Here is a 22,058-nt window from a genome sequence, read left to right on the forward strand (position 1 = left end):
AGCCATTCCTTGGTTCTCACAGGTTATCAGGACAGCAGCCCCTTTTTAAAAGACCCATTATCCCTCCAACTGAAGTCCGTTGGAGTTTTTGCAGCTCCAAACTTCAACTAGAATGGCCCTGCTCTGATTGGCTGTTAACTCTTTTTCACTAAAGCTTTGAAGGCTTGCTGAAATGTTGCTTTCCCCACAAACTATGTTGGGGATGGTTTGTTCCACATTGTTTCCCTCAATTTTTTGGGACACTTCCACTGATGATGAGGTGCTACCCAGTGACCTGTCCCTTTTACCACTTTAGGTTATCGTTGGCACTGGTTTTTTGGGATTAATTAAGGCGTCAGTAGTCAGCCTCGATGATGGAGTTGGGGTTGTGTTTTACTTTTCTGATTCTTTTTAGGATTTGCTTCTCTTTTTGCTTGGCTTGTTCAACTGCCATTTTATGCCTCTGATCCCCTGAGATTTTCTTGGGTTTGAATTGTAGCTTTTTCATCTTCTCCGTCTCCTCCATTTGAGTGGTTTGGTCTTCCTGATCCTATATTCCATCACATCTGCAGAAGGTGATGCAAGGAGATTGATGGTTTTTGAGGTCTTCCTTTGCAGGTTCCTCTGGTGTTTTTTTTTCTTTTCTTTTGGTCTATCCATATGATTCCCACGAGTATGAGGGATCTAAAGGTCCGCACCAGAGGAATCCGATCTCCAGTATAAGGTTGATTACTCAAGGGGGTTTAGTTTCCCCTGTACCATCCATCCATAACAGGTCACATAACACCTTAGATTAAGGCTTGATTATGAGATTAATATTGGGATTAGGATAGGAGGAGGAGTAAGGTGTGTTGTAGGGTTTAGGTGGTGAACGTCCAGCTCCTGTTCCTCAGCATCCCTCTTTTCTGTCTGTTTGATTAACAGGGTATACTCGCTTTTTGAAGGTGGAAAGACGGAGTTGAGTATTAGAGGCTATTAGAGACACAGAGTATCCATTCGTACCCCAGTTTAATTCATAAAATATATTAAATGTAAAGTCAATTCATTTGCTAGGGCAATCCCTTGAGAGGCCCTAAATTTATTTTGTCCATTAAGAAATGACCATTCTTATTAAGTAACGTAAAAAGGAACAAAACAAACAAAGGCCTTTTGAAAAAGTTGTATTTATTTTTCAGCACTTTAACACAGTTATTCACTTATTTGTGTGAGCAAAGCAGTACCTTTGAGGATCCAGTAGCTTTGAGGTTTGTCAGTAGGAAGTAAAACAGCTATGACAAAGTTAGTACTGTGCCCTGTGGTTGAAAGGACACCGGCTCGGATTGACGTTTTGTACAGCGGAGCTTCATAGCGGTTAGCAGGCTGTACACCATGTTTTACCGGCTTTAGCGCAAGCACAGGCAGTTTTGGGTTTATCTCTCCTGATTACATTTTAGTCAATTTTGTTTCTTTCATATATTAATTACACATTTACCTGGGTTTGGATCAGTTAGAAGCATTTTGCTAATGTCAAACCTTGCAGCATCAAGGAACAATCCGTGAATGAAAACTCCATCTGATGGTGGTTTCAAACCTTTGTATGTCTCAATAACCTATTGTTAACAGAAATACACAGAATTAATTGGCTATTAATACACATCGCTTATGATATTACATCTTTGTTATATTTTAAATGGAATCTTCGGACATCTTCTTGATCAATGAGTGCCTTCTGTACATAGAAATCTATTTTTAAGCGATCGATGGGAAAGCTATTTTTTCTTGCTGAGGTCTGTAAAACTCCAGTCATAAACCCTTGTGGAAAGAACAAGCCAGGGAGCCAGAAAGATGATGGTGATCCACTTCTTTTCCAAAACTGGAAAACATTCAAATTTGTAATTTTATTAATCAATTGACAAAATAAAAAATAAATTACACAATAATTACAAATAATTAACCTTTTAAAACTTATTTTTGCTTATGCACATGCCATTTACATTACATAATAGATATTGAAATAACAGCCAATATTTTTTTTATTGTAATAATTTCTGTGTGGTCTATGAAATGATAAACAGTAATTAGGTCATTAACAATGATTTTGGTATGTCTGTTCTCGCTGGATTGGCCTGTCAAACATATTTCAGCCTTTCTCCACCTTCAGTGGTGGATCCAAAATGAGGCCAACTGATCTCTTGATCATTAATCTCTACTAATCTATGAGAATTTATCATTTACTACATTTCAATTTAATGGATGTTTTGATGATTAAATTTCTCTTACAAATTTAATCATTTCTTTTCTATATTTCTTCTTCATCCAGGGACAAGATAATGTAGATTTGTCAAGTTAATTGTGAGAATTTTTGCTGTAACCCGATGGTTAAAAGGACCCCAGATAAGCTGGATAGCCCTCCAGGACTCCATTTTAATGGCCCTGGAAAAAGACATTGCAGCTAGGGGTGATCAAGATCCTCAGTACTGCTCAGAAATTGTAGGGTCTGAGCTTCACTGGGGCAATGAAACCTCACGGTTTCCCGAAAGTATTTCTGTATCTAACACCTATATTGCTACATCTAACACCTGCAACATATCTTTATCCAGGGAGGGGCCAGAGCCACAATTCATAGGATAATACAGGGACAGGCTCCAATAGCCTACTCCCATAACAAGGAGCAACTAAAAAGCTTTGAGGGGAGCTTCAGCTAGACAGAACTCTGGGGATGCCTGTTGATGCCATGACCCCTAAATTCAGTTTTGACAAAAAAAAAAAAAAAAATCTAATCAAAATTCCTTGTAGAGCATGCTGGGAGAAAGCAATCCTGGTTAATGCCGACCATATCTGGTTTACAGATGGCTCCAAAACAGAAAATGGGTTAGGAGCTGGCATTTATAGAAAGAGAACAATGTCTAGAAATCATATAAGCCTTGGACAATATGCCACTGTCTTTCAAGCGGAAACTGTGTCTATTGAACACTATGCCAGGATATTAAAATACTGGGTACTATCATTAGAAGAATAGCCATCAACTCAGACAGCCAGGTGGCACTGAAGCCAATTGCTGCATAAAAGTCCAGAATCATTTGAGACTGCATCAGAGCCCTGTCAGACATTGGGGAAAATAACAAAATTACCCTTGTCTGGATGCCATCAAGGGCAGAGTGGCAACGAATTGGCAAGGAAAGCTCGTTGAAGACATCTATTGGCTCGTTTGTGGCAAACTGAACTGCCAAAAAATGTGGATCGATCAGACAATGGATTACAAATAAGTTCTCTGTTCAATGGGAATGTAGCCCAGGACAGAGGCATGCAAAAAAGTTTATCACAGGGCAAGAACTACTAAATCTAGGGCATGATAGGACTGCTGACTGCATTCTCCGGAGGCATACATGGCAGAAACAAGCATGTCAAGAAAAAGAAGAAACAGCATAACATGACCTCTGTTGGTGTGAATGCCTATTTAAACTGAGATTCCTAATCCTAGGAGACAAAATGTCAGGGTCTGAAGAATACACACAAGAGCCCTTGAAAAAGTTTTGGAGTCTGGTAAAAAACCTCAAGCTCAACGAGGAGCTCTAGATTAAAAAAAAGTCCACTACCAAAATAGCAAAGTCAGATAGACCAAAATGATCAGTGACATCACGTTACAGGCTCATAAACCTCAGACCTCAAAATCTCTCTCTCTTTTAAGTGAAATGAAGCTATTGGAGCATTTGTTTTTAGGTTTTAAGTCACTGACTCTCCGCAGTCCTTTTTTCCTCAATATGCTATTCTTGTGAGTTCCCCTCCCCCTGAAGTCATACATCAGGGTGCCAGTGTTTTTGAATACTCTTGTTGTACCTTGTACATGTAAAATGGCTTTGTCCTCTAATTAAATTTATAAATAGTTTATTAGGTTTATTTAATACTGGTAGCAACCAAAACAAATTGGAAAAATGACAGTACAATGAAGATAGACAAATTATAAATTTTTTATGTATGATTAAATTTGTTTACACTCTTCTAACTACTTGTTCTTAGGCAAATAAAATCTATTATAAATTTTGTACATGAAAAGTTACATACATTTATGAAGTCTAGTCTTAACTGTAGATCATGCGTCCAGCTTCCGAGTGGTTTAAGGGAAGGATAAGCACTTCTGTTCCATAGCTTTGGTACCTTTACAAATAATTTTTAATATTTTCCTTTATTAAAAACTAATCTCCTTTACTCACTGTATTATTTAAAAATGATTTGTAAATTTCTTCTAATGCATCAGACATAACAACAAATCCTTTGATTGCTTTCAATAGGTCGTTTAATGATCTATGTATAATCTTCAGAAGCTTATTAAATCTGTCAATTTCTTGGAACAGGACTGTAGACAATGGAGGCACTCTTCCAGTCTCGTCTTGCTGTTAGTTTAAAAATTATGAAAATGAAATAATTTTCATTTGATATAATTGGCATGTTCTTTACCTTAACGTGTAATGGATAAACTTCATCATCCATGATTTTTGTATCGATGCTCGATTTGATAAATTCTGACAGATCTGATACAATTTCATCACTTGATTTACCCTCTTTTATGCTCGACTCTTTAGGTTGGATTTCCATAATGGTAATCAGAATGTATGCCGTCTCTTTGCTCTAAAAGTGTAGAAATGAAATATACAGATAAAGTATATATTGTTTAGAAATACCTGGAATGTAAGATTAGCATTTTCATGCATTCCAAAAATTTCAGGCTCTTCGAGAAGGGGCATGTTTTCTATGAAATATCTGTAACTCTCCAGATTATTGCAGATATCACTCTCTGGACAGAAATAGATTCCTGATGGAGAATATTTGTAGCCTGAAACATGAATAATTTTAAAATGAATGACCATATTTTTGCTACTACGAGTTACCATCCATAAGTGAAGATGGGGAGAAAAACCCTTTTAGTATTGTTTTTAATGTCCTCTGGTCCCAGATATCAGTGACCCTACCACCATATGTGATTTCACCTGGAATAAAACAACCATAAACTTATTTAAAAAAAAAATTAAAATATACAAGTTCAGACCTGTAATGTATTGCAAAGCTTCCCAGGGAATGCCAAATCTTCCCTTTTGGCAATAAAGGTCCAAATTTAGTAGGGCACATTCCCTGTCACTCTCACTGAACTCATACAAGATGTTCCACCCGAGTGGGCCGAACTTTTTCCGCTCGAGCACAATCGCATGGAAAAAGCACAGGCCAAATATCATCTTACGCCATCGTGAACCGATCGCTATAAATACATTCTGTTTATTTGCCCTTTAAAATAAAATAAAAATTGACTTACGGTGGTCTCGGAAGAAATTCGGGTCAATTTCAGCAAAAGCCCTCTTTAAGTTTGCTCTGATTCCCTTAGGAGGTTCATTAGTTACTTTGACTGCATTTTGTAATATTGACACAGGGAAGAATTTAGAAGGCATCGAGCTCAAAAACATTCTGAAGTCCTTATGCAGCTCGGGTACACAATCAGCAATGTTCAAAAGTATGAATTCAAGCTGAGGCATCCAGGAAGAAGCTAAATGACAATTCTGTAAAAAATATAACATTTTAAGAAATTCTCTTTACCTAGATATTATTATATTCCTTTATTTTTACTTGTAAAAACACCCAATCCCCTTTTGTCCTTCCCTTTTCTATCATTTTCTGCGCTATTGGTCCTTGCCCCTGTCCCAAAGAAATGCAATGTGCTCTATCCTTGTAGCCCATTTCAACAGCAAACCTCAAAAATGAACCAACTGGATCACACCCAGTGCTCAGGACAAAAACCAAAGGAGTCAAATTAGAAGTTTCTTTGAACCTAACATTTTCAGTATTAATATTTTAAATTGATCAAAACTTTTTCACACTCACAGTGAATGAAGTGAAACCAATGGGCTCTCGACAAACTGTTTTCCTAAACTTATCTTAATATATTCTGTGATTGCAAATACAGTCTGAAAAATAATTGTAAAATATAAAAAAAAAATCATAAAATGTTATCTTTACGTTACAATTATTGAAGATAAAACTCAGTTTACCTTTTCTTCTTTTAAACCTTTAATAAGCATAAGCTTTTCAAATAAAGTTAGATCCTTTTCAAAATTCAGATGTGCTATATTAGCAGTTTTCGCACGAGATGGAAAATGGAATATCTAAAAAAATAATTAAAATGTGAATATTATTATTATTATACAATTAAAATGTAAATAAAAAACTTACCACTTTAAGATCGCCAAGTGATATCTTTATAACATTATGAAGATTTGTAAGAAGACCTTTGAATGAATGATGATATTTATCCAAGAAAAAGCAGCTGTTCCAAATTGTCTCGGTGAGATTTGCCAAAGGAGGCTTGGGTGGAGCTTTCTAAAACCCAAAGCAATACCAATTTGTTTTAGAAAATACAAAAAAAATTATAATTTTAAACTCACCTGTGCCATGGAAACAGGCCCCCTAACAAAAAACTCCCAGTCAGCTTCGTTGATTTCTCCCAGTTGACGGTGGATGCTTGTACAAAGCAAAAAGCTGAATATGAGTTTATCTTTCTCAAACAGACCATGTGAAACATTATTGTAAACAGCGATAGTTAATGAGTTGATTAAGTTTTCAAGTTTTTTGCTGAACTTGTCTTCATGTGGCTCATTGGTAATACATTGGTTGAAAATCTGCAAAAATCATGTAAAAGAATAATTTTGAAATTAATAGCAAGTCTAGGTAGTGCATGATTGGAGGCCAACACGTTACATTACCTCTCAGTCCTCACTGCAATAATCCACAAATATTTAAATGGCACTTACTCGGTTAAAATATTTCAGTGAAAACTGATACATTGGGTCAATTTCAGACAACTGTGCTATTACAAAGTAAAGACATGACCCTCTAGCTGCAACAGTCTTATAAACATTTCTCGCAGCAGAGATTTGTATCTCAGTGTCTTCCGATTCAGCTAACCTGGACGCTATTATGGCAGATGTTTCCTAAAATTAACCAAATTTGGAAAATGTCCACTATTAAATAATCATAATATAGTTATACTTTGCTTATGTTCAACGTTTCTATGAGTTCTTCATCGTCTAGAATATTTCCTTGAGATGTGTAAAGCATTTTAAGAATTTTATCTTCTAAAGCTTTCAACTGTGTTTTGTCTTTATTTATATTGATAATAAGTTCTGTTCTTTGAGCCTCTAAGTCAGGCTTTTCAAGACGAACCACATCCCTGAGTTAAATAAATAAATTAGGTAATATATTTAAACATTTAGAAAACATTATACTTACACAAGTAATTGCTCTTCTAAACCATTAGGTGTAACAGTGAAATTAACGATAGCCACTTGAATACAAATATCTGGCAAGTAATGAGGGTTAGGGAGCTTAGTTGTTATATAAAGCCTGAATTTGTTGTCATACTCCACTTCTGTGTCACCTATTTTCATAAGCATTCTGCCACTCTGTGAAGAGACAGATAATACTCAATAATTTGTGGCCTAAAAGTCAATCTGTTGGTACTGGTAACTTCCATTTGAAAAATTTACCTGCATGTACGTTCGTTTTTGGAGTATAGGTGATAAACTTGGATCTAAAGTTTCACCAACCTCCCAGATCAGAACCGGCAGGCCTGCCCTTATTGCATTTACGAGAGTTTTCATGAATCCATGATCAGTTAGCTTGACCATTTTTATGTTGTTCTCAGCTTCCATGGTTCTGATCCATTGATTTGCCTGTGAAATTAATATTAGTATTCATAAAATAATTAAATACTTAAAAACTTCCTACTTGCTCTTGAGGATCAATCATCAAAGGCCAGCGAATGGTGTTAGTCACAAATATTGCACTTTCGATAGAAACGGTATCTCCAGGGAGACCACACGAGTTCCAAAACCTCACCTCATATGGGTCGGCCAACACAGTAATCAAACTAATAAAAAATTAATAATAAAAAGTTTGAACAAAAAAATTAACTTATTTTTTGTCAAACCTGAACATAGGAGAAAGAGGAATAGCTAACTTAATTATAAGTTTATGCCATTGACTTATCAACTCTTCTCTGTAGTTTACAGTAAAAGGACCAAGATAAGCCACACATCCTGATGCAATTAACACATCACCTATTGTATTCATGATTTCATCTTTAAATGCCTGAAATAGCATTGTTGTTAGTTTTTAAAAGGATGAAAATATTTTTTTAGCTTACTTCAACTAGTTGTTCCCAGCGTATTTGTTCATCAACAAGGGCAGAGGTTAAACGTCCGGCTCTGTTTAACCGAGCAGAACATAGATCCATTGCAGCTTCTAAGTTTGCTTTATCTTGAACACTTGCATCATACTTGGCTTCTAAAGCTGCAATCTGCTGCTCGACATCTGCAAGATTTTGTTGCTTTGCTCGAAGGATACCCATTATTTGGTTCAATTCTTTTTCTGCTTCTTGCACCCTTTGATTAAACATTGTTATTATCTAAATCTAGAGTTTAATTTTAACTTGGATTACTCACTTTTGACGCTTTGGCTCTACTACTCTGAACACGCGGGCGTAAGTGTCTACTGCTTTGACCCACATGCACAAGGATCTACAAGCAAATGACTGGGTTCCAACTGCATCAGGGTTGAACTCGTCATTGTCAATAAAAGGTTTTAGTTTTTTCAGCAGAGCATCAGATACATTGTCCTTGTCATACTCTTTCAATTTTTTCAAGAAGTTACCATCACCAAGGACCATTTTGGCAGTGGCCCAATCTTGTCTGTAAAAGGAAGATTTTAAATTTATTTTTTTTAAAGTAAAGTTTGCAACACACTTTTGGCCTAAGAGAAGGCAGACTGCTTCCATCACAAACTTCACCAAGCTAGGAGGACTTATGAAGACTCGAACTTCATTAATTTCACTTTTGTTCAATGAATCAAGTGCTTTTGTTGCAGCATCTAGTGCAGGCAGAACAAGGTCTAAATCCCGTTGTGCATCATCAGACAAATTCTGGCATACTACAGCTTTAGCCTAAAGACACAATACTATTTTTATTTTTCTATTAACATCATAAAAACTATATTACAGAACTATTTGATAATTTGTATAAAATTAGGTCAATAAATTATTACCTTGACTATAGCTTCCTCGTTTAGTACGACTTGTCGGACTTCATCTGCAGCCGACTTTTCCTTTATCAAAGAACTCATCAATTCTGCAGTTGCTTCTGACTTTTCTTGTAATTGAGGTTCCATTTTGATCAATTGTTCTTGCATAATCGCTACGAGATCATTTGTCTCAAAGATTTTCTGAAAAAAACATTAGTTAGAAGAAGCTCTTTCATTCTAATGTTGTGAAATTACCTTCAACCCATTTGCAATTTTATTTCTTGTTCCTTGCAATTGGTCTCTTTTGTTTTTAAGCAGTACATCGTATAGTTTAAGTAAATCTAAATAACTGCTTGGTGTCACATAATAATGCCTCCTTTTTTCTTTAAAATATCGTACATTCATCTCTTCAACAGACTAAAAAATAAAAATTAAGAAATTCTGTTTTGAAAGAAATAATTGTTATAATTTACAGTATGCATTGTATAGAATGCAGAAGCAGCTTTATCGATATACTCTTTTGGTAGAAGTGTCGCTAAGCTGTTTTGTGCGACTGATATAAGAGCTTCTTCAGGCCAGTTGGTGTACCAGTCTATTGTGCAGCAATTGACCAATGATGGAAACATTCTGCACCTTTGTCTAAAATCCAAAAAAGGATTAATGAGATTTTCATCTTTAGACAAGTCAATTGTTTGATTACCGAAAGGCTTCTCCAATTGGGCTCATACATATAACAAGATGTAGTTTCCTTCTTACTTGGGAAATGAAATAGTCGTAAATGGCATCACGGTTGCTGTCGTTTACTCCAGACGCTTTGGCAGCTGCACGGCATGATACCATAACCCTTTCATAGTCATCTCCTTCGAATAGGTTAGAAATTTCTCCTAAATGTTTAATTAAAATTGAAGATATTAGTTTGTTTACAAATACATTTTGCATATATGACATGTTGAATATTTTTAATATTTCAAATTTGACTCTGTATGATTGTGTTTTCCTCATGATTAACTGATTAATAAGAAGGCAAACCTGTGTTTAAAATATTATTTATATCTTCCAAATATTCTTCTTGTTGTATTTGAGAGTCAGTAAATAAGAACACAGTTTCCACATTTTCCGCGCCTGCTTTGAAGTACAGCAATCTAAGATCTCCTCGAAATGAATTGAAATCATAGTTTCTTGAAATTTGTATTTGAAAGCATCTATAGGATTTTTAATTGATTTAATCATTTCATATTACGTTTTACTTTTGTGCTTACGCGCATAGGTTCACATGGGCTGCTAGGTTTGTGAGGGATTGTTTTCCCATGCCGCCAACACCCACAAGAAGTGCGTTGCCTCTTTCGACTCTCAATATTCTAGCTAGCCGACATATGTGCTGAACGGCATCCATGAAGAAGATCAAATTCATGTCTTTACCTTTCACCAAATTGTAATCGACTAAATAATCCTACAATCATGGATATTAGGAAAAAAATCAATCAGAACTGGTTGAAATGGACAAACCTCTAGGGCAGATTTAAGCTTTGAGATATTAGTAACTTCTTCATAGATTCTATCCTCTTTTGCCAATGGTTTCTGAAAATCGGCAAACAGGAGAACTGGAGGATTTACAATGGGGCCTTCTTCCGGAAGAGAAAGAACATCTTGGCCAAAAAATTTTGAACATGTGTCCCTTACAAGCCTGTAGAAATAGCTTCTGTCATCTACATCGATTAAACGGTCATGAAAGACCCTTAAACTCTCATGGAAGAAGAGCCTATAAAACCAAATTGCAAGTTGGAGTAACATTCAATATTGTTTAAATGTTAATATCAAACCTCATCATTTCTTTTGGATCTCTCATTGTATAAGGATTGGCTTGTAATATCCCTTGGATCAATTTACTCAAATCTCTAAGATTAAAGACATAATGCGATTTGGCTGGTGTGGGGAGAAGATCTTCTGATATGGTCTGGTATATGTTTATAGAAGCGAGAACCAAGATTTCTGTCAGTGCTTGTATGTCATTTGAAAAATCATCTAAAAATCCTTTTAGGATCGACTAAACCAATCAAAAAGTCAGTAGTTTAGTTGTTAAAACTGTAAGTAATGAATATTAATGTCACACCTTGAATATCAATCTCAAATTCATCTCAGAGGGTGAAGGAATCAGGAACATAGCAAAGTGTCTAACAAAACGAGGAGTCAAAGGATTTCTTCCCCCACCGGGTGGTGCACAAGCAGTGCACAAAACTACATCTGTTATCTCTTTCCAGTACAGTTTTTCCCTGTCATACATGCCTTTAAAATCTAAAAATTGCCTGTAAAAACAAAAAATGGTAAATAATGAAATTAGAAGATGAGTAATCTTAGGATACCTCAAAAGTTCAATCGGAGGTTGGGCGCCGTACTGCTCAACTTTAGGCATATTGACATCATCTACAAAAACAATCACCCTTTTGCCAATTGGTGCTCCTAAAACATTCCTTCGTTTCTTTTCTAATTTGCTCTCTATCATTTCTTGCGTTCTAGATGAAGAACTTTGTGCTGAAAAATTTATGACAACAGTCTGCCAAACGTCTTTTCTTACTAAAGTGTTCAGCACATCTTTTGCTATAATTGATTTCCCAACACCTACACAAAAACAAAAATGTCATCAAAATTAAAATGCTTTCAATAATTTAATTTTTTTACCAGTTCCTCCAGTAAGAAGAACCGGGTAATTTTCTTCAAGTAAATTCTTTATGATAATGCCAAATCTTACAGTGTCGAGTGTCGGCACTGTCATTTGAAAGAAAGGAGTGTCACTCGCATAAATAAATGGCATGACTAGAGTCTGCCATTGTTCTAGTTTTTTGTTTTCAAAATCATAAAAAACTGTCCAGTAATCTAACCCAGGCGGTAGTCTAAAATCACCAACGTCTTCAAAAAGTCCCCTTATAAATGATTCAAATATCTCTCTCGAATTTTCATCCAAGTTGCCGCCAAGTGACCAGAGGTACCCTAACACAAAGCACTGGTGAATGGCTTTTTTGACTGAATCCCAATCTAAATACTTTTCAACCAGGATTTTTGTTTTTAACAATGATTTCAATATTGCACAGAAAGTGCCCATTTTACTTATATCAGGCTAAAAGAATCAAAATAATTAAAAATAGGTATAATTTATGATCTATTTGTAATTTATTCCACTTACTTGATAAAACACATAAGTGGTATTTTTTTTAATAAAAGCCAACCCTTTAGGAACCCACTCTACAAAAAGTTGTAAAAGTAGGTCTCTCATTTGGTCAGGGAAGGTGCCTTCAAATTGTGTAGTCTTGGCCCAGGATTTCACATAAGGAAGGTATTTGAGGTCTTCTGGGTCTATGTAAACCATACCACAACGAGAAACAGTAGCTGGGGATGCTTGAGCAAGATCTTGCACCTCAAAAAGCATTCTGACCTATTGGACCAAGTGGCATTAGTTTACTATTTATAGGATGTTTGACTTTATTACCCATGGTGTTAATTTAATTCGTTCAGAGTTAGAAAGACAAAGCATTTTATTGTCATCAAGCACTGTATTCAGGTTCTCAACCCAAACTGCATCTACTGGACCATCACAAACAATCCATTGATGCCTCTCTTCCATACACTAGAGAATGTAAAAAGTTATAAAATAAAAAGTTCTGGGACTTTACAAAATTCAACTTACGTTCACAGCAGTTCTGACAAAAAACCCAAGTAGTCCATCTCTCCATTCTAATGTGATATGGTTGATTTCTCCAAAAAGTTCTCCCATCGTTATTGATTTGGGATTCAATGTGTACATCGTGACAGGCCTGTAATTTGGGCCTACAGCCTCTTGTTGATATAATCTTGTCAAGGTTCCTTTTAAAACCTAAATTTTTCACAATATTAAAATATAATATTTAATTGTGGACTTTAATGGCAAATTACATTTAAGATAGTTGTCTTTCCACCACCAGTTGGCCCAACTGTCATAACTCCATGTCTAACAAGTATGGTTTCATACAACTGAATTGTCTTCAGGAATGTGATGAATTCGGGTTCGAGATTCATGCTAAAGACAACAGACTCCATGTGTGTGGAAAAAACACCAAGATCTGGTGTAGGAATGTCAATCCCTGGGAACAGATCATGCAAAATTCCCTACAGAAAAAGTAAATTTTAAATACTGATTCAAACACTGATCAATGAATATTTCTGAGGTTTAGATTAACCTGGAATAAGACTGCATCCTCTGCTATAAACTTTGGTAAGTTAGAGTCTCTTAACGCTCTAATGAGCACAACATCTTCAGCGTAATAAGGCTCATCACGTTTAAGGCTTCCTGCCATTGTTAACACACTCTTAACAGCTCTAAAAAATTAATTATTAAAAAATTATTATAGCTTGTAGCAATTTTGTAGTAAAATGCAATTAAAAATAATGTATGATACAAAAAATTATTTATTATTATATAAAAAAATTATTTGTAGCTGTATATATTACAAATACATGCATATACTGTTTTTTCCTCCTAGTCACAACACTAACACTATGGCCAGCTTTGCACCCAGAAGACACTGGTTAAATGGTCAGAGGTTAGAGATGCCCATTGCTGGCACTGGGTTGAGAGGTCTCAAGACCATCATCTTGAGATCACTTTTGGAAGTGGGATGGATCAGTTCATTGACAAAAAGAATGTTCGTGTAATTGGATATAAAGTTCAGTAGAAATTACGAATGATGGAGTAAGTGTGGAGTTCAATCCTTTTTTTAAAAAGATGGTTCCTACTCACATTAAGTTGTACTTAATTTTACATTGTACTACTTAATGTGAGTAGGAACCATCTTTTTAAAAAATTGATAAAGTTTAGTGGTGTAGTAAGGTAAGAATACATTGGATATTGGATAGGTTAGTGGACCCCCACAGTTCCACTCTGTATGTCCAAAGTTTTTAGACAATTTAAAAACTTATTTCAGTCTAAAAGTCTTTGTGGTTGGCCAAGTATTCTGTCAAATTGTCTCTTTAAGTCTTGATTGGGGATTCTACATCATTCTGTTGTCTAGGTTTAGTCCTAAGTATCTGACTTTAGTGGAAGTAGGAAGATCCTTGTTGATGTAAAGTGGAGAGCATGACAGATTTTTCAATGTAAATGCACACTGCGTACATTTTTCCACCAGTCTTTGATAAACTCAAGGTGTTTTGAGTGTTTCAGGTTGCTTTGATAGGATTCGGGTTAGAATACAGAATTGGCAGGGTCATCCATATAGATGATATGTATTGGGATGTATACAGAAAGTAATCAGTATAATTGGTGTACACGATGGGACCTAGAATATTTGTTGAACCTTGTAGTATGCCATTTGTATTGGTCTGATATCTGAATACTCATTGTCACCTCACTCTTAAGTAGAAGTCCATTTAAACCCTGGATAAGGATAAGATAATAAGGGGTTGGGAGGAAGCAATTAAGTTTGAGCAGGATTTGAACCCACAATGTTCAAGTTCGAATCCCACTTGTGATACTAACATTGTCATCTCAACCAAGACCTTAGACAAAAAGAATAATAAATTGATATATGTATAATATTAATTCTAAATTATCAAAATAGTTCATTTTGGTAAATATTTTCTTATAATATAAACATTTGAACTTTTAGTCATAATTAACCATTGTTTGTTACCATTGTTTAAAAAAAAATTTTAGTTTTGTTTAATTAACAATTTATTTGAAAAAGTAATTTTTTTTAGCAATATGTATAAATAATATGAATATTGTAAACGGTTACTGTATATCTCACTTAAACAGTCCATTCATTACAAATATTAAGTATTAGGTATGGTGATATGCAACATTTCACGATTTTAAAGTCATTTTATAAATGCAATGAATTGCCAAGGCCTACTAAAGTGATTACTAAATAATTTGTTGGTTATTAAATTTTTATTTTATGATTATTCTAGGAGAACAAAAGTATACATTCTTTTATTTTTCTTTTTTTTTAAACACATGTCAGTTGTCAGTAATCCCAGTTGGAAAGTTAAATTCAAAATTCATTTTCAAATTTTTTTTTAAATTTTTATCAAGAGAAGAAAAAAAATTTGGCCAAAGCAGAACAAAGGTAATTTTAGAAATATACTAAAAGAGGGTAAAATACCTCATTCCAAAGTCGTAATGATCTTGCTGTGAAAGTTGTTCACTGCATAGCTTATACATGTTGACCATCTTTTGTGCAAGATTTTTTGACGACTCAAATCCTTCTGAATACAATATCACCTCAGCTATGAGAGTATAATCAGGAACCATCATAGCGAAAGGTCGAAAAACTGATTTTAAGTTGTCAGGAAGCTCTGTTCTTCCTGCATAACCAGGGTTCATTGTGATAAAAGTAGCACATTGTGGTTGTAGTTTAATTTCTCTTCTTTCGAACATAAACCTGAAACACACAAAAAATTAAAATTTAAATACTAGATCACTTATGGCATTCTTACTTTTTCAGCTTTGCCAACTTGGCATTTCGAATTGTTATTAACTGTTGCGCTATAACAGATAAAACTTCAATATCTATTCTATTGAATTCGTCAAAACAACACCAAGATCCACACTGGGCTAGTCCAGAGAAAAATCGGCCCATCATCTAGAAATTATGTGTTATATTTGTATTTCTTATTTTTATTCTACAAATTTGGTTTAGTTTACTTTATAATCTAAGCCTTCTGAACAGTTGAATACAACGCATTGAATCGCTAAAGCTTTAGCTAAGTCTTTTGTCGTTTCAGTTTTACCAGTTCCTGCAGGCCCGGCTGGTGCACCGCCTATAATTTTGCAGCAATAAAAAAAAAATCATTGAAAATTTTCTATGAACCTACCTAAATCCAACTGAAGGGCACCCATGAGACATAGATAACATTTGTCAGTAAGAGGTGTCAACACGAGTCTGCCGGATGCGCCAAGATATTCATAATTGTATATATGTCTTGAACTGGCCATGCAAGCGACACAGTTATCAATTTTCTTCTCCCAATAATATCGAAATTGTTTTATCCATTCAAAATTTGATCTGTAAATAGTATTTTAAAAAGTCAAAAGTACCTAGGCTAAAACTTATTTTGAGTATTTACACAGAGTGGATGTGGTTGTGCACCAGTGAGGAAACTATATCCCTTGAGTGTACATCAAGGGTAATTAAAGCCCCAAGAATGTTTCGTTGCAATTTTGTCAGTTCCCCGCGGACCATTGTGGCCAAATCGTTGAGCTCATCAAAACATTTCTTCTCAAGAATGTGAACTGCCTCCTCACGATATTTGTATTCGATGGTAAGTGCCGAGTGTACATCCCTAACCCACATTACTTGTGATATTGTGAGGATGAGCTAAAAATAACATTAACATTTTTATTACTTTTTTAGAGAGCTAGTATGGTTTAAAAAAGTAGTATTAAAAAAATATGATTTTCTTACTTTATTACATGCATTTAACAATTTTTGCATTCAATACATACCTGAGAGGAGTGGTTTAAAACCCATTCAGTTCTCTGTCTGATAATGAAATCCCGGAGGCAGTTTTTCATCAGACTCCACATTGAGAAAAACATAGACTCTTCTACTTTTCCAAGCCAATCTTCCACATTTCCTCGGGCTTTAAGCCCCTGTAAAAGTTCTCCTTATTACATGTTTCGGTGATTAATGTATTTTCTAGCACCTTTCCAAGGCCCACTCGCTCCCCTTCTGGTGAAATCATTGCTTTTATGTCATTCGTCAATTGAGCTAAATCTTTGTCATCAGATTTGTCTACTTTTTGACTTGAATCATCAACATTTTTTAGTCCAAACTCCAATTTGGATATAGCATCAAAACACTTGCGAAGGTGAGGTTGAACAGCATGAGGATTTCTTGTCTAAAAAAAAGTAGCTTTAAAGTTGTATTTTTTTTTTTTTTTTTAATATTGTACCTGAGCCAGAATTTCAAGGAGCTCTTCATTGGACAAGAAGTAAAATCTTGGAAAAACCATCCTCTTTGATTCCAAATATGCTTCCAGACATTTCATTATCTGTTCAAGCAGTTTGTTATTATTCTTGAATATGTCATAAGTACCTTCAGTTGTACAAGCAGGGAAAGCCAGTGCATTCTACGATTTAAAAAAAATATGTAAAAAATTAGTTTGTTTCTAAGTAATTTTATTTGATACATTTGATTATTAATTGATACTTTTATTTGATTATTAATTGATACCTTGGCTGTTTTTCTCATGATCATTTTCCATGATTTATCAACCGTCTGAAACTGCTTGGCTTCAGCTGGAAGTTGTCTTTGTATATCTGGTGCTGAAAAGATAGGCTCTAAATAAAGCCAGTTTTTCTGGCATGTCAACCATTCATCCTGAAGAGCAAAACCAAAAATGTAATGAAATAATGTTAAAAAATAATTTAACCAATATTAAAATTTACCAATGTCTTTGTGAATATGTCGACTCTTCGAATCCAGTCATCGACTTTGTGCTTGATTGGGCCAACATTCCTAGAACTGATCATGGTACTTAGATTAATGTTGGTTTCATCTAATGCTAGCTGTATTTCTTCAACGCCTCCCAAAATATAAATGTCCTTTGCATCTTTATATTTTGTTAGAGGCAACTCCAGTGTCTTCCAGATGTCTTCAGTCTGAAATTGTTTTTATTATAGTTACTATTATTAACATTTAATTTATAGTATACCTTCTTTAGCAAGTCCTCCAGTCCAGCCTCAGAGGTGGCCTGAGCTGAAATTTCTGTAAGTTTTTCATGATACTTGTAAATATTGAGTTGTTCTAGCTGCTCTAGGGTAATCGGTTTATCTGTGTCAATCTTTTGATTAAGTATTTGTTCAATCCTAGACCAATGCCTTTGTTTCAAATCTGGATTTGTCAGAGTGGTGATTGTCGGCAGCTAACAAATTTTGAATATTAATTTCAAAAACAAGTTGGTAGGAATTTTTTTTTTAAATTACCTTATCTCTCATCTTTTCGACTTTTTCCTTTAGGGCGGGGACTATGTCATTTTGCGGTATCCCTTTTTCATATTTGTATATGTTCTTAAAGTAACGTGCAATAACGTTTTGAATATCGTCCGGGTTCAACTCGGAAAATGGACAAGTCGTCCAGTTAGCAGTGTCTTCCTCCCAAGATGCACTATCTTGCCAAAGAGCTTTTCTCAAATTCAAATCATTAATGACTTCCTCTAATGTCTCAAAGCGATACATTTCAACCTTAAATTTTAATATATTATCAACTGGCTATAAATTTTTTTCATTCTATGTGACTTACTTTGCATTGTTTTTGGTAATTTTTAAGGGTTTCTGCCTTTTCCATTATTCCTTCAAGTTTTTCTAAATATGAGCTTAATGCATTATCAACATATCTCTTTTCTGATTTCTCATCTATTAGCCATGGTTCCTGAAAGTATTTTTTAAACCCAATTATCAATTACAATAAAATCACAATAAAAGTAACTTTTTATTGCTCTTTTATATTTCTCAAGATTGTTTACAGTTACTACAATTATGGAAAATGTCAAAATTTACATAAACATTTAATATAAATTAGTTTGAACAAAACTTCTTGACGGAAAATTGATCTGTGAGCAACTTTCTATCAAAATGTTGGTTAATTCGTTATAAATGTCAATGTCAATGTATAATATGTACATACATTCTAGACATACCCAAATAAGATTTCTTATAACCAATACTTCATCCATCAAAATTTTAATGTCAACTGCGATAGTGTCATTGAATTTTTTAAGTATGAGTTCTTTCTTTGACAGAACATCTTCAATTGTATTCCTAAGCATGCTCAATTTCTCAGCATATTCCTATTTCAAAAAGATGCCATTAAATGTGTCTCATTAGCCATTGATTTTGTGTTTTTAAATTATACATACATAGAACATGTCTTCAGATTGTGAGGATATCGGCACATGGAATTCTTCCAGCAAATCATATAGATCCCTTAGATATTCTAATTCCTGCTCCATTTCTTCAACCTGCGAATTTATTAAAATTAATGTTTAAATCAGGAATAAATGCTTGCTTGTATAAATTGGGATTTATTTATTTCATACCCGTTCTTTGATCTGTTCTAGATACTGCAGATATTCTACAAAGTTTATGGTAACGACTGGCTCAGTCAGGAGGTAAGCTTTGGACCTTTGTGCTTCTTGAGTTAATGCCTCTACCTTTTCCCGGCCAATTCTGAAGGAAAACAACATTTTTGACTTATTTGCTAGAACACATATTTATTTTTTTTCCAGGTAAACCTCGGTAAATAGATCTGCAGCAGTCTCAGCAATTGTCGGGCAATTGGAATTGTCATGATCCTAAAGGAGCTGAACACAACCTGGTAGACGCCCAGCGATTGTTCACGTACAACGCTTTCTAACAGGTTCTTGTGGTCAATTAACGTTAGAAACAGCTGTCTAAAGGCTTCCAAACCTGAAAATTTATTGAAATTGTATTTTTCATTTCAGAATGACAATTTTTAAGAAAGCTCACTCCTCTGATTTTTAATTGAATCAGGATCAATTTGTTTATTTCCTCTTGTCATCTGTACGAGCGGTTCAAAATTGGACGCATACAATTTCAGCGCCTCAGAGTTATGGTACAGTTTTTTCAAGATTGACTTTTTTCTTTTTTCAATACATTTGTCAATGGACAGTACAAACTCTTTATTTGGGCCATAACCACAAAGCCTTTCTTCTTGAAAATCACAAATGGTTGGCCTGGTGAACACCTCAAAATGGGGATCACCTTGGAATGTCTTCACAGCGAGAACAGTGGAAATCCACTTATTTATTACTGTGCTTACGCTGTTTATCCAATCTTCGGGCTCTGGATACAGCTCGACATTCGTTTCCCCCATAAGAAGATTAACAAGAAAGAGAGGATTCTATAAAAGAGAAAATAATGAAAGTTGGCATGAAACCTAAGAAAATACAGCCAACACACCTTAGGGTCTTCAGTTCTGGCATTTTCAACAATTAGAGAGGGAGGAACGTTTTCTAACATTGGCAACTCAGGAAGATATTTGATGTGATTGCACAGTGTCATTTTTAAGATTTTTAGCGATCTTCTTAGGAGTTTAATCAAAAACGCTTGAACCAAATAATCTGCAACTCCTAGGCATCTACAAAAGATGAATGTGAAATATAAGAATATCAAAAAGGACAAAAATTGCTGAATTTACCTTGAAATCTTTATACACTGTTTTTTCTTTGCTCTTCTATCATCAAATGACATCTTGTAGCGTCCGTCCTCTGTTGTCTCAATGCCAATCATTGCTGCAGTGCCTGTTAAAATAAAGCGTACTTATTTAGTATTTTATAAATGTCTAGAGAAAATTGAAAATGACAAAATTACAAAAAAAGCTTGTACCTATGAGCGTTGAATCAACTTTCAAGTTGCTGTCGTCAGGCGTAAATCCCATTTCCAGTAAATCTCCGTGACTACTGTTGTCAAGAATTTGCTTAATCAACTGTCTTGACTCGCTCAATTTGGTTTGCACTTGATTGATTTGTTCGATCTGAAAAAAATCAAGTTAAAATGTTTCTAAGACCCAGAAGATAAATGACTCACCTGAATATTCATGAATTCTTCCAAATTGAGTTTTTCCAAGCCAGAACTCACGAAGAATGACTCCTTGGAAAGGGACTCACATACACTTTGAGTCTGCTGAAGAGCATTTCGGAGTTCAGGCCTCACCATAATCAATGAGGCCTCTAGCGAAGTTTGGTTTTCAACAAACTTCCTAGTTGTGATTTTTTTCCTCCAGAGAGTGAAATATTTGTAGAGTTGAAACTGCCAAAAAGTTCTTGTCTACAAAATTTTATCATTATAATAAATTTAGTCTAAAGTGATTTTTGTTTTTCTTTTCATTTGTATTTTAACCTACCTTAATCAACTCAACCCAATTTGAATAATCAATATCCCACTCGTCCATTGAGTAAAAGGTGGATTCTCCATATACACACTGAATAACACCTTGATTACTCATTGTTAAGAAATGTTTTCCAGCTGTTCCTGAGACATCATAAAATGAAACAATCCTGCAAATGAAATTTCACTGTTACAGGCATTTGATAATTAAATTTACAATTTACGCACTGGTAGCAAAAAGGGTGGAAATTAATGTCTTCTTTGGAAAGAGCGTACACCAAATAAATGAATCCTGATGTTGGTTCTACTCTCATCCTCGCTATCAAATCCCTCATATGCACAATACCCCGAAGCTTCCCCAAATCTGATATTTCATCTTCCATTTTTTTAAGCTCTTGTTCTCCTCTGTCCTCCACAACTTTCCTCTTCTTAGGCAACTTATGATACGTGACTAAAATACAAACAAAAATTAGAAAAAATTATATTTTTTCCTAATTTATTTTCAACCTCTTGGGCCAACAGTCTTCAGCACAATTTCAGGCGAGTCTTTGTCCGCAATTACTTTAGAAGGTTTTCCTTCGGGTTTTTGCCTCAAACATTGCAGCAAGCCAGGCTAAAATGTAGTTCATTATTACAGAATATATAAAAAAAAAATCTACACCAATTACCAAAGGTTCAGGTTTATTATCGTTCTTTTCTAAAAGCTTTTCGAGATTCGGGTGAGGAGTGATAAAATGTGTTTCAGGGATTTTCCTGCAATTGGTTGATTTTATTTATGAATTATTTCTTTCATTACAAACGCAAATTGATTATAATACTAAATATACAAACCTTGATTCAAGATCAGCATGAATCGTAATCAACCTGTTCAACAGGTATTCCGGCAACTCACGTTTGTCTTTGTGTGACTTTTGTTTTGCCATGTTTTTATGTAAATATAACTTTTTCAAAGGTCAAAAATGTATAACACACTAATAAATAAATAAAAAATTCTTTCATTCAACATAAAAATGAACACATGGAATAACAACTGAAAGAATAAATGTTTTGCCATATAATTTTAAACATTAATATGTTTCTCTTTTATATTTATCATATTTGAAAACTTTTCTTACTCTCAGATATGTGTTGTAACAAGATCTCAAAAGTTTTCATTTAAAAA

At 34.6% G+C, this 22,058-nt stretch overlaps 2 protein-coding genes and 1 long non-coding RNA gene across 3 annotated transcripts; 1 reads left to right on the plus strand and 2 right to left on the minus strand.

Annotated features, from left to right (window-relative positions):
* Nucleotides 1-1,123: 1,123 nt before the first annotated feature.
* Nucleotides 1,124-19,368, minus strand: LOC106672666 (dynein heavy chain 6, axonemal). The gene is given in 56 exon segments (XM_024229306.1): nucleotides 1,124-1,397; nucleotides 1,451-1,568; nucleotides 1,631-1,831; nucleotides 4,021-4,113; nucleotides 4,170-4,349; nucleotides 4,414-4,584; nucleotides 4,638-4,789; nucleotides 4,845-4,943; nucleotides 5,003-5,209; nucleotides 5,264-5,504; nucleotides 5,572-5,773; nucleotides 5,827-5,909; nucleotides 5,994-6,107; nucleotides 6,175-6,321; nucleotides 6,387-6,620; nucleotides 6,753-6,932; nucleotides 6,991-7,171; nucleotides 7,231-7,403; nucleotides 7,488-7,673; nucleotides 7,729-7,870; nucleotides 7,931-8,091; nucleotides 8,147-8,384; nucleotides 8,445-8,690; nucleotides 8,745-8,941; nucleotides 9,043-9,219; nucleotides 9,274-9,435; nucleotides 9,492-9,657; nucleotides 9,719-9,902; nucleotides 10,048-10,468; nucleotides 10,525-10,777; nucleotides 10,839-11,062; nucleotides 11,129-11,321; nucleotides 11,379-11,634; nucleotides 11,695-12,130; nucleotides 12,197-12,445; nucleotides 12,500-12,637; nucleotides 12,698-12,883; nucleotides 12,943-13,155; nucleotides 13,227-13,365; nucleotides 15,150-15,428; nucleotides 15,484-15,629; nucleotides 15,692-15,807; nucleotides 15,862-16,052; nucleotides 16,114-16,364; nucleotides 16,493-16,639; nucleotides 16,693-16,887; nucleotides 16,942-17,118; nucleotides 17,223-17,369; nucleotides 17,438-17,650; nucleotides 17,704-17,913; nucleotides 17,975-18,232; nucleotides 18,291-18,419; nucleotides 18,688-18,837; nucleotides 18,907-19,008; nucleotides 19,087-19,216; nucleotides 19,282-19,368. Coding segments are annotated over 56 exon segments (10,470 nt in total). The 5' UTR covers nucleotides 19,338-19,368; the 3' UTR covers nucleotides 1,124-1,167.
* On the plus strand, nucleotides 14,979-20,877 carry LOC106672670. Its single transcript, XR_001341292.2, has 4 exons — nucleotides 14,979-15,113; nucleotides 19,108-19,158; nucleotides 19,276-19,406; nucleotides 19,492-20,877. It is a non-coding gene; the product is annotated as an uncharacterized LOC106672670 (long non-coding RNA).
* Nucleotides 19,644-21,910, minus strand: LOC106672669. The gene is made up of 6 exons (XM_014404268.2): nucleotides 21,728-21,910; nucleotides 21,565-21,649; nucleotides 21,404-21,509; nucleotides 21,125-21,347; nucleotides 20,913-21,066; nucleotides 19,644-20,836 (listed from the first exon to the last, which is right to left on the minus strand). The coding sequence occupies exons 1-6, from the start codon at nucleotides 21,817-21,819 to the stop codon at nucleotides 20,570-20,572; spliced, it is 927 nt and encodes a 308-aa protein (XP_014259754.1). The 5' UTR covers nucleotides 21,820-21,910; the 3' UTR covers nucleotides 19,644-20,569.
* Nucleotides 21,911-22,058: the final 148 nt, after the last annotated feature.

This window comes from Cimex lectularius, unplaced genomic scaffold, assembly GCF_000648675.2.
Source record: "Cimex lectularius strain Harlan isolate CLEC.00 unplaced genomic scaffold, Clec_2.1 scaffold385, whole genome shotgun sequence".
NCBI classification, from domain to species: domain Eukaryota; kingdom Metazoa; phylum Arthropoda; class Insecta; order Hemiptera; family Cimicidae; genus Cimex; species Cimex lectularius.

Bases quoted from the DNA above. Each gene is read 5' to 3' on its own strand.
- LOC106672669 (XM_014404268.2), bottom strand. From the start codon at position 21,819: ATGGCAAAACAAAAGTCACACAAAGACAAACGTGAGTTGCCGGAATAC. The intron at 21,510-21,564 runs GTAATTGGTGTA...ACTACATTTTAG, and splicing joins ATAATAAACCTGAACCTTTG to CCTGGCTTGCTGCAATGTTT. The intron at 21,348-21,403 runs GTTGAAAATAAA...TTTGTATTTTAG, and splicing joins GAAGACTGTTGGCCCAAGAG to TCACGTATCATAAGTTGCCT.